This window comes from Acomys russatus, chromosome 16 (assembly GCF_903995435.1).
Source record: "Acomys russatus chromosome 16, mAcoRus1.1, whole genome shotgun sequence".
NCBI lineage: Eukaryota > Metazoa > Chordata > Mammalia > Rodentia > Muridae > Acomys > Acomys russatus.
Genome location: NC_067152.1, coordinates 26,298,833 through 26,310,483, shown reverse-complemented (window position 1 = coordinate 26,310,483; position 11,651 = coordinate 26,298,833). Strand labels below are relative to the sequence as shown.

At 47.1% G+C, this 11,651-nt stretch overlaps 1 protein-coding gene across 1 annotated transcript; it reads left to right on the top strand.

Moving 5' to 3' along the window:
- Positions 1-10,527: 10,527 nt before the first annotated feature.
- LOC127199860 (keratin-associated protein 17-1-like) lies at positions 10,528-11,428 on the top strand. The gene has a single exon (XM_051157849.1). It carries the CDS (start codon positions 10,596-10,598, stop codon positions 10,902-10,904), a length of 309 nt encoding a protein of 102 aa, XP_051013806.1. The 5' UTR covers positions 10,528-10,595; the 3' UTR covers positions 10,905-11,428.
- Positions 11,429-11,651: the final 223 nt, after the last annotated feature.

The following is an 11,651-nucleotide window of genomic DNA, read 5'->3' as shown; positions in this document are numbered from 1 at the left end:
GAGCAGTCTGAGCCATGACACTATGATACTCCATCTGTAATATCATGAGATGAACACTAGAGGCCGCTAGAACAGAGGGCATGCTTACTCTTTTATTTTAAACCAAAACTTTATTTTATTCATTGATTCATTTTGTCCTTTCACAACTTCATGCTCGTGTATGTATTTTTCTAGCTCTCACATACTCTCTTATCACACTCGCATCTTGGTTATCCCTCCCTGTCCTTTCTCCAGACTCATGATTTTTGCTTTAATTTAACCAGAACCACCACATGCGTTAGCATCGGTTTGTTACCGTCCATGCAGCCTGGTGGGGTCACCAGTGGTTACCCAGCTGAAGGCAATGCCCACTACCCCTTAACCTGTCAGTAGCAAACTGCCCAGTAGTGAGAGATTCGCGGGGGGGGGGGGTCCTTCAGCCCCTCTTCCTTCCGTGTTTGATTGTTGAAATCTTGTTCTTGATTTTGTTTATCGATGTAAAGACTGATTTATTTTAGTTTATGTGCATGAGTGTTCGCCTGTGTGTAAGTCTGTGTACCACTTGCAGGCTTGGTGCCCATGGAAGTCAGACAAGGATGTCAGCTCTTCTGACCCTCCATATGGATGATGGCAACTGAAGCTGGGTCCTCTACAGGAGCAACAAAAGCTGTAAACTGCTGCGCCATCTCTCCAGCCCCCAGTCTCGTTCTTTGCAGACCTAGGGTGGACGCCTGACCTGGCGCGCCTCTGTGATGGTGTGCTGTAGGCTGTGTGTTACATTTTTCACTCCTTCTCCTTGTCTTCTAGGTATGACATTTTCCCCACCACCTTCTACAACAATGTCCCTTGAAGGGAAGGTGCGCCTGGCATTTTCCCCACCACCTTCTACAATAATGTCCCTTGAAGGGAAGGTGTGGCTGGCTTTCTGAAGGCTGAGCACGTTTCTGTCACTTATCCCCACCGTCCTGTGCGGACTGTTTGCCGTTGTCCACTGGAAAAATAGGATTCTCTGATCAAGGCTGACAGTGAGGGCACAATTACTTTAAAAATAGTTTTAAAATTAGAATTGTTCATTTTACTTAAGTGTGAATTTCTTTAACTAGGAAAACCAAGGTGGTTTAAATTAAACAGTGCCTGCCACACACCTGAGTAAATTCGTGATATGTAACATGATTAAATATAAAGCTGCGACCGTAAAAGCTAGAAACAAATAAAAATACACACGTTTGATTTGGAGATAAAGAACAACTTTCAAAAACACAACAGGACAAGAAAGAAAGATAGATTTGTTCACCTAAAAGAAAATGCAGTACATAATGACATCACAGATGCAAGTAAATGTTGCTCTGTGGCAACTTTTGAAATATCTATGACTGACATAAAGAAAAATGAAACGTCATAAATTAGCAAAGATGAATAGCCTAGTAGAAATTTCAGCAGAAAATAGATAATATCCTAAGGGAAGTCTCTCTCTCTTTCTCTCTTCTCTCTCTTCTCTCTCTCTCTCTCTCTTCCCCTCTCTCTGATTTCAGTTGTGGAAAGCAACAATTGGTCATAAAGTAAATACATTAAGAATTCAATTCAAATAAATAAATATGAGGGGATCTTATGAATGCCCTACTAGACATACAATAAGATTTTTAAAAAAAAATTTATTTTTTTTTATGTGTATGGGTGGGCATGTATGCGTGTATACATGTGCATACCTGGTACCTGCAGGGGCCAGAAGATGGTGTTGAATCCCCTGGAACTAGAGTCACAGAGTGTTGTAGCTGCCACGTGGGTTCTGTGAACCAAACTGTCCTGCGGAAGCACAGCTAGTGCTGTTAACTGCTGAGACATCTCTCTAGCCCCGAGATTCCAAGACTTGTAAGTGGACCCCAGTGGAACACGTCTGTAATCACAGCATTTGGGAAATGGAGACAGAAGGATCAAGAGCTCAAGGCGCCTGCCACCAAGCCCGGTGTCCGTCCCCAGGACCCACAAGGGGGAAGGAGAGAATCAACTGTTGGAAGTTGACTACACACACACAACACACACACCACACACACCACACACACACTCACCATGTGTATACACACATAAATACCAAATGTATAGATATTGAAAAAATAATAATGTGTGGCAAGCTGGAAAATAATTATTTAAATACATTGTCAAAAATCTTTTTCCTTTGTCTGAGTGATGGTGAGTTGGCCTAGGACTCTTTCTCTCTTTCTTTTTTTAAACCTTTACATTCTTTCTATTAATTGTCCACTTTACATCCTCGTCATAGCCCCCTTCCTTCTCTCCCCAATCCAGTCAGATCCTCGTTCCCCGTTTCCCCCACCACCCCCTCCCCTACTCCCCAGAGAAGGGAACCCTCTCACCCACCCCAGCCTTTTAAGTCGCATCAGGACTGAACGTGTCCCTTCCACTGTGGCCTCAGGCCCTTGATGCTCCGGCTTTCGCCTCTTTCAGCACATCCTACTGCCATGCGCCACCAAATAAGGGATCAACAACTGGACAATGTGCAGAACATGAGAGACCTTGAACTACTCGGTCCTAAATGGGGTGTCTCATCAAATCTCTGGCCCCAGGGCTCAGGAAACCCTGAGGAAGAGGACGTGGAAAGACTGTAAGAGCTGGTGCAGATGGAAGACACCAAGGACATCAAGGGAACAGTGTCTTCCACACCCACCGGGACTGATGCATGTAAGGACTCACAGAGACTGTGGCAGCATGCTCTGGACCTGCACAGGTTTAAGCCAGATGGGGCCCAGTGCTAGGAGGAGGATGTGGACACAAGTTCCATCCTTGTCCCAGAAACTAACTCCAATTGATACGAACTTGCAAAGAAAGGTTTGATTTTTTTTTTCCAGTGGAGACTCACTGGGTGTACAAACCACACCAAAGGGCAGGCCCCAAGCCCAGCAGAAGACGGACAACACAAAATAAACTCAATGGTATTTTTGGGGTTCTCTTCTATAGATATTTTGCTTATATATATGGTTTCCAGCTCCATTCTTATGGGTTTTCTGTATATGCATGTGTGTGTGTGGTGTGTGTGTTGTGTGTGTGTGTTGTGTGTGTGTGTGTGAGAGAGAGAGAGAGAGAGAGAGAGAGAGAGAGAGAGAGAGAGAGAGAGAGAGAGAGAGAGAGTCTGTTTGTGCTTCTTGCATTTTTGAGGGGGACTCTTTTTTTTCCTGTTTGCTTGTTTGTCCTATTTTGTTTTTTTTTTTATCTTATCTTATTATTTTAAATTCCTGTTTGTATTCTAATGAGAGAAAGAAAGAAAAGGTATAGATTTGGGTGGGTGGGAAAATGGAGGGATCTGGGGGGCATGGAAACTATAATTAGGATATATTGTATGGGGGAAATATATTTAAATAATATAAAAGAATATATTTGATAGTGAGAATGTAAAATTCAGTGTGAAGCACCACAACTCCAGAATGCCTTTTCTCAACTGTTCAGTGAGATGTAAAGATGTTGGGTTTGGTTAATCTTTTCATGTGGTATTTATTTTATTTGCAAGTTGTAAGTGTATAAAATAAAGCTTAAGAAATAAAAAAAATCCATGTATGCAACTAAATACAAACAAAATGTTTATTTTCTGCAGTGCAAACTATTCCCATTAAAGATAAAACACCCAAGAGTAAGAGGACAGTGGCATAAAATGAAAAGATAATTCACCAGAGACGGGGCTCAGCTCGCATTTCAACACACAGCAGCGATGCAAGTTAACCCTGCTATCTTTCCTGTGTCAGAAGGGCAAGGTCACATTCCTTGATAAGCATCGTGTAGGTGACACATGAAGGGAAGGGAGCACGATGCTGAAGGGAGTGTAATTTGGTACCTTTACGAAGGGTGAGATGTGGCAATATCCATGAAAATTACAAACGCAAGAACTCATTGACCCAGTGATTTTTCTTCAAGAGTTTATGGCAGGGAAGTACCAAGACACGTGTAAACTGATTTAAAATACAGTTATTCTCCACAGCATGGCTATGTTAGGAAATATCAGAAATAGTGGCGACCTAAATGTCTTTCGGTAGGGATTGCTTAATGTAGACTACTGCTATGAGACAATAGAACCCTATGAAGAACTTCTTTATGTGTGTGGCGATGGAATGATGTCTGAAAGTCGTTATTGCCAGGGGTGGGGCACCCGTGCAAAGGACAACATGTGTAGGTCTCTAAAGGGAAGTGGAGGTGGGTTTTTTCCTGTGGTTCACTCTACTGCTAAAATGGAGTCCGCTTTCTACCTTGGCCAGGCAGGTACAGTGCAGAGCCTGGAGCCAGAGCCCAGCAGCCTGGGACCCATCTCTGCCTGGGTGGAAAAGGACAGCACTAAGTCCTGCTAAGCCTTGGCCCCCTGACATGGAAAGAAAAGCAATGAGAGGACCTGGAAGGGGTCAGCACCTGGGTCTGTCAAAGCAGAGCAAAGACAGGGCTAATGGGAGCCCTGGAGAACTACAACTCCAGACAGGACATCTAGGGACAGACCAAAAGCAGGAAAAGGGGGAGGGGAGCCTCTGGCAGTCATCCTAAGAGAGGTTGGCGTGGCCACGCCTGCATCCTGACCTGCTCTCTCCCCAGAGAAGCAAAGTTCCCAGCTTGCTCAGCTCCCCTGCCCCAGGCTCCTAGCTATGGCCTCAACCCCTCTAACCGTACAGTAGCTAGTGGCTCCGGGCTTCCACTCTGGGAGGGAGATAGGCTGCCCACCACCCCCCACCCTCACGGCATAGCACACATACGTACACTTGCCCCCTGGAGAGGCTCCAGTTGTAGCAAGTGGCATCCTGTGCTTCCTGACTTTTCATCCCTTTCACAGGCCCCTGGGCTCTTGGTTCCGGACACTTTGTCCCTGCCTCTCTAGAGCTAAAGAAGCCCAAGGCCTATCTCATTTGGAGATGTCCCCCCCCTTCTCAGCAGCAGGTGTGACCAGTGAAGGGAGCATTTTCCCAGACATCCTGTGTCTCTGTCACCAGATGGGGCTGATTGCACTGGACTTTTTATAGTCTCTGCACTAGATCAGACAGCTCTCTTCGGAGTGCAGGAAGACAGGAGAGATTTGAACCCTCCTAGCCCTCTTCACAGGTGTCCTGCTCATCTTGTCCTCACATGGGAGTGATGAGAGGCACAGAGTCACGGAGTCACCCCTTACCCAGGTGAGGTTCAGGGGGGCCGGGTTCCCAGCCACCTAAGATTTTTGGGGAATACTCATTCAACTGTACCCATTTCCACTGTAGACTGTCCCCCCTTTTCTCTGAGGGACTGCTATCGTTCAGGTTTCATCCTTGAACACCTGTCCTTCCTGCTACTACCCAGGTCAAAGTTCATCCCTATCACTTCACTTCTCTCTATGCTGCCCACGTTCCCCCACCCGCACTTCTTTTTTTTTATGAGTAATGGGTAATTGAGTGCAGTGGCTCGGCTGCCCACTACCTCGATCCTAGCCAACATGGGCCTCCCACCTCTAGATTGCTACATAAGACTGAAGACTGTGTGCTCCATCTCGACTACTGAGGAGTATAGGAGTGACCTTCTTTCCCATTCTGTTTCATAGGGCAGCCATTATTTATCCCAGCCTGGGGACTGGTTCTCCATCAGGTTTTCTATTTGAAATACTTAAATGAAAGAATCATTGATTGAGGGAAAATATCTCTATGTATTTAATGAAAACACGCACCACACACACACACACACACACACACACACACACACACACACACTTTATTGTATATTTGCAATAGCAGATGCTTATCTAAGAGCAGGCGACTAGCCATTGTTCCCTGGATTCTATTGGCACATATGTTGTGAGTTATCCACCGGAGAAGACCACCTAAGATAAGACATGCTTCAAGGCAATAGAGAGTGTTTATCAGCCAGCCAGCCCGGGTGTTAGGGACCCCAGTACAGTCCTGAGCCTTCTCAGGGTGAACTTTTAAGACCCAAAACCCACAGCCTGGCTTGACCCGCCTCAGCTAGCAAGATCAGTTTGCCAGAAACAGAACTACAGAAGCCAAACAGCAAGGTTAGTTATTCAGGGACTTTGCCAGAACTATGGACTTGGATGGATTAGGTCTTCGTTATGATTTTGTCAGATGGCGCTGCCTGCCTACATGCTGGGTTCCAAGGCCTGAGTGGTACTCCCATCATGGCGTCAGTTGTGCTGAGATCTGGAGACCTTGTTACATGTGTGCACTCATTTCACCCCAGCAGCTCTGTGAGACTGGCTTTATTATTATCATAGTTAACAGAGGAAGTGGGAGCACAGAGGTGTCAAGTGAATTCTAGAAGCAGAGAGGGGTTGGCTGAGAGGCAAGAACACTGAACAATGGGGACAAGGAAGTCAGAGAAGACTCTTCACTGAATCCTTTTTAAAAATCTTGGATATTAGTTTATTGTTACTATAGCTGGGTATAAGTCTGTAAAAGAAGTTCTTTAACTTAGATTTCAGGATGTTCAATGGTATATTGTCAACATCAGCACATGGCTGTGGCAGGTGGGGGAGGGGGAGGGGGGGGGGGAAGAGGAAAGAGAGAGAGAGAGACAGAGACAAACAGAGAGACAGAGAGAGACAGAGAAGAGACAGAACAGAGAGACAGAGACAGAGACACAGAGAGAGAGACAGAGAGAGACAGAGAAAGAGAGACAGAGAAAGAGAGACAGAGAAAGACAGAGAGAGACAGAGAGAGACAGAGAAAGAGACAGAGACAGACAAGAGAGAGAGACAGAGAGAGACAGAGAAAGAGAGACAGAGAGAGACAGAGAAAGAGACAGAGACAGAGACACACAGAGAGACAGAGAGAGACAGAGAGAGAGCAGAGAAAGAGACAGAGAGAAAAGGAGAGAGTGAGAGAGAAGGAGAGAGAGGGAGAGAGAGAGAGGAGGAGAGAAGAGAGAGAGAGAGAGACACATTACTAGACAGGAACTCTTGAGCAAGATCTCTGGCCCAGATGGGGCATTACAGGACAATCCACAAGTCAGGTTCGGCTTTTCATTAGAACTATCTCTAGAGACCAGCATTCCCTCTGGAGGGCAACATCTCAGTGACCTACTTGGCCATTGTCTCTTAAAGGTCCTACAGTGTCTCACATTACAGTCTCAAGGGCCAAGCTCCCAGCACACAGCCTGGGGAAGCACAATTAAGCCTTATCCAAGTTGTACACAAAACAGTGAAACAGAAGGATGTGTGTGCTGTGGACATTGCTGCATTATGCCCTTCCACCAAGCGTCAGGCTGGGGAGCAATTCTGCGGCAAGGACATTGGACCAGCAAACAGAGCACTTGGTAAATGAGTCCAATCTGTCACGAATATGTCCCTATGGACACTGGTATTGTCTTCCAAAAATATGTGAGTGCTTTTAGGTTGTGTGTGTGTGTGTGTGTGTTTAAACTATTGTTAAACAATGTCACTGGTTCATAGCCAATAAAATAGTCTAGCCCACCTTAGAAACTTGTAAGCATATAACTTCATAAACGCTCACATTCTGACTTAATATATGACAGGGATGCATCTGGAGATCTGTCCTATATAACACCCAACTTAGCTGAATGCTTAGTCTCAAGAAAAGAAAAATGTGAGAATGACAGAGAGCACCAGTTCCCAGCCCGTGGGCCGTGATCTCTTTCACAGGGGCCGCACATCAGATATGTTCTGCATCTCAGATATTTATAGTACAATTCATAACAGTAGCAAAGTTACAGCTATGAAGTAGTAACAAATGTAATATTATAGTTGGGGGCGGGGAGTCACCATAACATGAAGATATAACTGTATTAAAAGCTCACAGCATTAGGAAGGTTGAGAAGCACTGATGCAGCGGGTCTTCCAGGATGCGGCATTAATGTGGAACAACCCAGTGCCATCTCAGGGAATCAAATGCTTTTGGGAAGTCACCACTCAAGGTGATGGTGATGTGAAACTAGCCTGAGGATCTAGGACCCAGTGATGATTTGGGGGGGTCCTTCATGCCCTAAGCTCCCTATCTGGTAAAAAAAAAAGTACTGGGATCCACACCAGGTGGAAGCTGTGCATTTCCCATTCTTGCTCCACTTTTGTCATCTGTCTAGCGTTTCTTAGAGGAGGCTTCACTTCCAGCCCATCTCCAAGGAAAAGACAAGGGAAGCAAGGAGGGGCTGTATTATTTGGCCCAGATTCCCCATCTGTATTCCTACCCTCTTAGGCGAGGGTGGAGTTCCTTGGCTCTGGAGCTTCTGTGATCATCCCTAGAGCCGGGCAATGTCCCAAGGCTTAAAGTGGAGACAGAAATGTCTGCCCCCTCCCCAACTCAGAACGTGCCCTTGGAGCCTAATCTGTGGACCCTTGTAGGCTTTGACCTTTTCCAAACTTGCTTTATTTGGGGGTTCTTTAATGCTTAGGCCTCCCTTCCAACCCACCTACCCTAGATAGGAGAGAAAAGAGGTTAATGGGAACAGGAGAAGTAGACCTTTTTGGACTCAGTTCCTGGGAGTGATCCCACCCGGCATAGTTGGCAGGAATTAAAAAAAAATAAAAAAGGAAAATGAAGAAAGAGAAAGAAGAGAGAGAGAAGAGAGAGAGGAGGGAGGAAAAAAGGGAGGGAGAAAGGAACAAAGGAAGGGAGAGAGGGAGGGAGAGACTCAGCACTTAAGAACACTTGTTGCTCTTGCAGAGGACTCAGCTTTAGTTCCCAGGACTGATATGGCAACCATCTACAATTCCAGTTCCAGAGGATCCAGTGCCCTTTTCTGACCTCTGCGGGTACCAGGTGCAGGAGCAGTACATAGATATCCATGCAGACCAGATGCCTATATACATAAAATAAAAAAAAAAATCTATAAAAGTGAAAATGGGAATGGTGAGCAAGTGCACAGATACAACGGCCATTGCCTTTTGTGTGGTTATACAGCTCGCAGGCAACCGACCCCAGCTAAAATCTCCCCTGAGGTTTCACTACTTCTCCTCGCTTTCTTACTGAATTAAACTCCTAACTTAATTGAATGCTGAGTTTCGAGAAGAGAAGCTACAAGTGTGGATGATACAGACGGCCTGCCAGGAGGAGGCGTTAGTGTGGGACATTCCAGTGTCATCCCAGGAAGTCAAGTGCCTTGGGGGAAGAGAGGAGGGTCTGTAGTAGATGTACACGTGGTTTTGGTCTGATCCCAAGTGTGCGATGGGGAACAGGCTTGTGAGAAGAACAGCTGATGTTCATCCACCTGCTGTGGGACATCAGCAAACATTGTGCAGTCCCCTGGTGAATGTCAAAGTCAAATCTTCCTGGCAGTCCCTACCAGGTTCGAAGGAAGAGGCAAGAGGACTGACAGGGTAGCCAACATGCTTCCATTTTTAAAAGGTTGACAACGTTTCAGAGGAGCAGAAAGCTAGGGTGGACCAACAGGTCCAAAGCTCAAGAGAACGCCTCATAGCTGCAAGGCATTTGACTTCATGCCACCTCATTGGACCTCAGCTTAATTCTTGTCAGAAAATAACTCTTTCCTCCCTCCCTTCCTTCTTTTCTTCCCTCCCATCTCCCCTTGCTTGCTATCTCCCCTTCCTCCCTTCGCCCTCCTTTCTTCTTTACTCTCTCTCCTTCTTTCATTCATTCTGCCTTTTTTCCCATTTTCTTCCGTTCCTCCGTTCCTCCATCTGTCCTCTCTTCTTCTTTCTTCCCTCCCACCATACCTACCTTCTCTTCTCTCATTTTCCTCACCTTTCCTTCCCTCTTCATTTCTCTCTCCATCCTTTCTTCTCTCCTTCTCGCCTCCTCTCTTCTTCCCTCCATTTCCTTTTTCCTCTCTCCCTCCCTTTCCCTCCTTCATCTCCATCTTCCATTAAGGAAAGGCCTGGGGCTGCGGGTAGCAGGTACAGCCCTGCGCTCTTCCCGCCCACACGGGGAGAAGTGTGAACGTTCATTCAATTCATCGCAGCCTCCAGAGAATGCGGTTCCCCAGCCTTTTGCAGTTTTATGGCGAGTCTACCTGCCTCTCACAAGTCAGTTATTACTCGTGATTGATGCTCACCTGCCAAGCCTAAACAAACGTGCACCACACACCCACATACCTCACACAGATACAAATATTTGCTTTGCTCACATGGCTGGGCAAAATGCCGTGGGAGGAGCCCGGGGACCAGACTCTCTGCAGCAGCCTCTGTGGAGGCAGGAGGCTCGCCCACTCATTCTTACTCTTCTTCCTAGGGTCAGCATCCATGAAAACAGCCTAACCGCCAGTCAAAGAGAGGAGTCTGAGGAGCCTCCTTTTTTTTTTGGCCACCAGAGAAGATATGGGAGAGCAGCCAGAGTAGATTCCTTGGTGAGCTTCCCTTCCTCTCTCCAACCTGCCTAATGACAGGTCTTTCCCCAGATGTATTTTTACCCTCTGGACAAATATTAGTTGGGACGAGTGGGGCTTTTTTTTTTTTTTTTTTTTTTTTTTATGAGGTGAGGTACTCACGGCTGGAAAATAAACAGCCAGCTAATGAGATGTTCTTATGGAAACCAGGATAAATAATAACAAAGCAAACATCCTGTCCCCTGTGCCAACACCCCTGGGTGAGGGGATATAAAAGCTGCTATCCAGCTGGCCACTGTCAGACCTAGGGGAAGCTCCGGCTGCATTCCTGACCTGCGACCTGACTGCCTGGGACCATGGGATGCTGCCCGGGAGACTGTGTCAATTGCTGCTCCCAGGAACAAGACTGCTGTGAGGAGTGTTGCTGCCAGCAGGGCTGCTGCGGCTGCTGTGGTTCCTGCTGTGGCTGCGGAGGCTCTGGCTGCGGATCTGGCTGCGGCGGGTCTGGCTGCGGGTCTAGCTGCTGTGGCTGCGGGGGCTGCGGAGGCTGCGGGGGCTGCGGGGGCTGCGGAAGCAGCTGCTGTGGCTCCGGGTGCTGTGGAGGCGGCGGCGGGTGCTGTGGTCCAGTGTGCTGTCAGCCGACACCTGTGTGTGAGACGAAATGAAGACCTTCCCTCCCTGTAACTGAGGCAGTGATGGGGACAGCCTCCGCCTACTCCACACGGAGGTCTCCTCATCTCCTGACTCCTTCGCACACACCTCCAAGACACTGACCTGCCTCTCATGTGGTTTCTGAGAGGAGAGCTTGCCCTGGTGTCTAAGGCACTCTGGACCAAAGAGCTATTTTCTGGCAAGAAATTAAAGCTGAATTCCAATGAGGTGGTCACCAAATTCTATGTCTTTGGCTTCATTTGCATGAAGTCAAATGCCTTGCAGCTATGAGGCGTTCTCTTGAGCTTTGGACCTGTTGGTCCACCCTAGCTTTCTGCTCCTCCGAAACGTTGTCAACCTTTTAATAAATGGAAGCATGCTGGCTACCCTATCAGTCCTCTTGCCTCTTCCTTCGAACCTGGTAGGGACTGCCAGGAAGATTTGACTTTGACATTCACCAGGGGACTGCACAATGTTTGCTGATGTCCTGCAGCAGGGTCCTGGGAGGCTGCTTAAAATGGTAGATTCTTGAGCCCTCCTAGAACCATCATAAGGGATGCCGCAGGGGTGTGGCCTGGGGATCTGTGTTTTTAGCAGGAACACAGGTAATTCTCTACAGGGAGGGTGGAGGATATAGACAGATTGTAGAAGAAGCCTCTGAGTGCAGTGTGAGATTCACCTTGGGAGGCCTTGACCAATACCTGGGTGTTTTGGTACCCACTAGCTGTAGGACCTGGGATGCCTGAGGGCCGTGTTTTGAA

Coding starts and splice junctions, on each gene's coding strand:
- LOC127199860 (XM_051157849.1), top strand. CDS start 10,596: ATGGGATGCTGCCCGGGAGACTGTGTCAATTGCTGCTCCCAGGAACAA.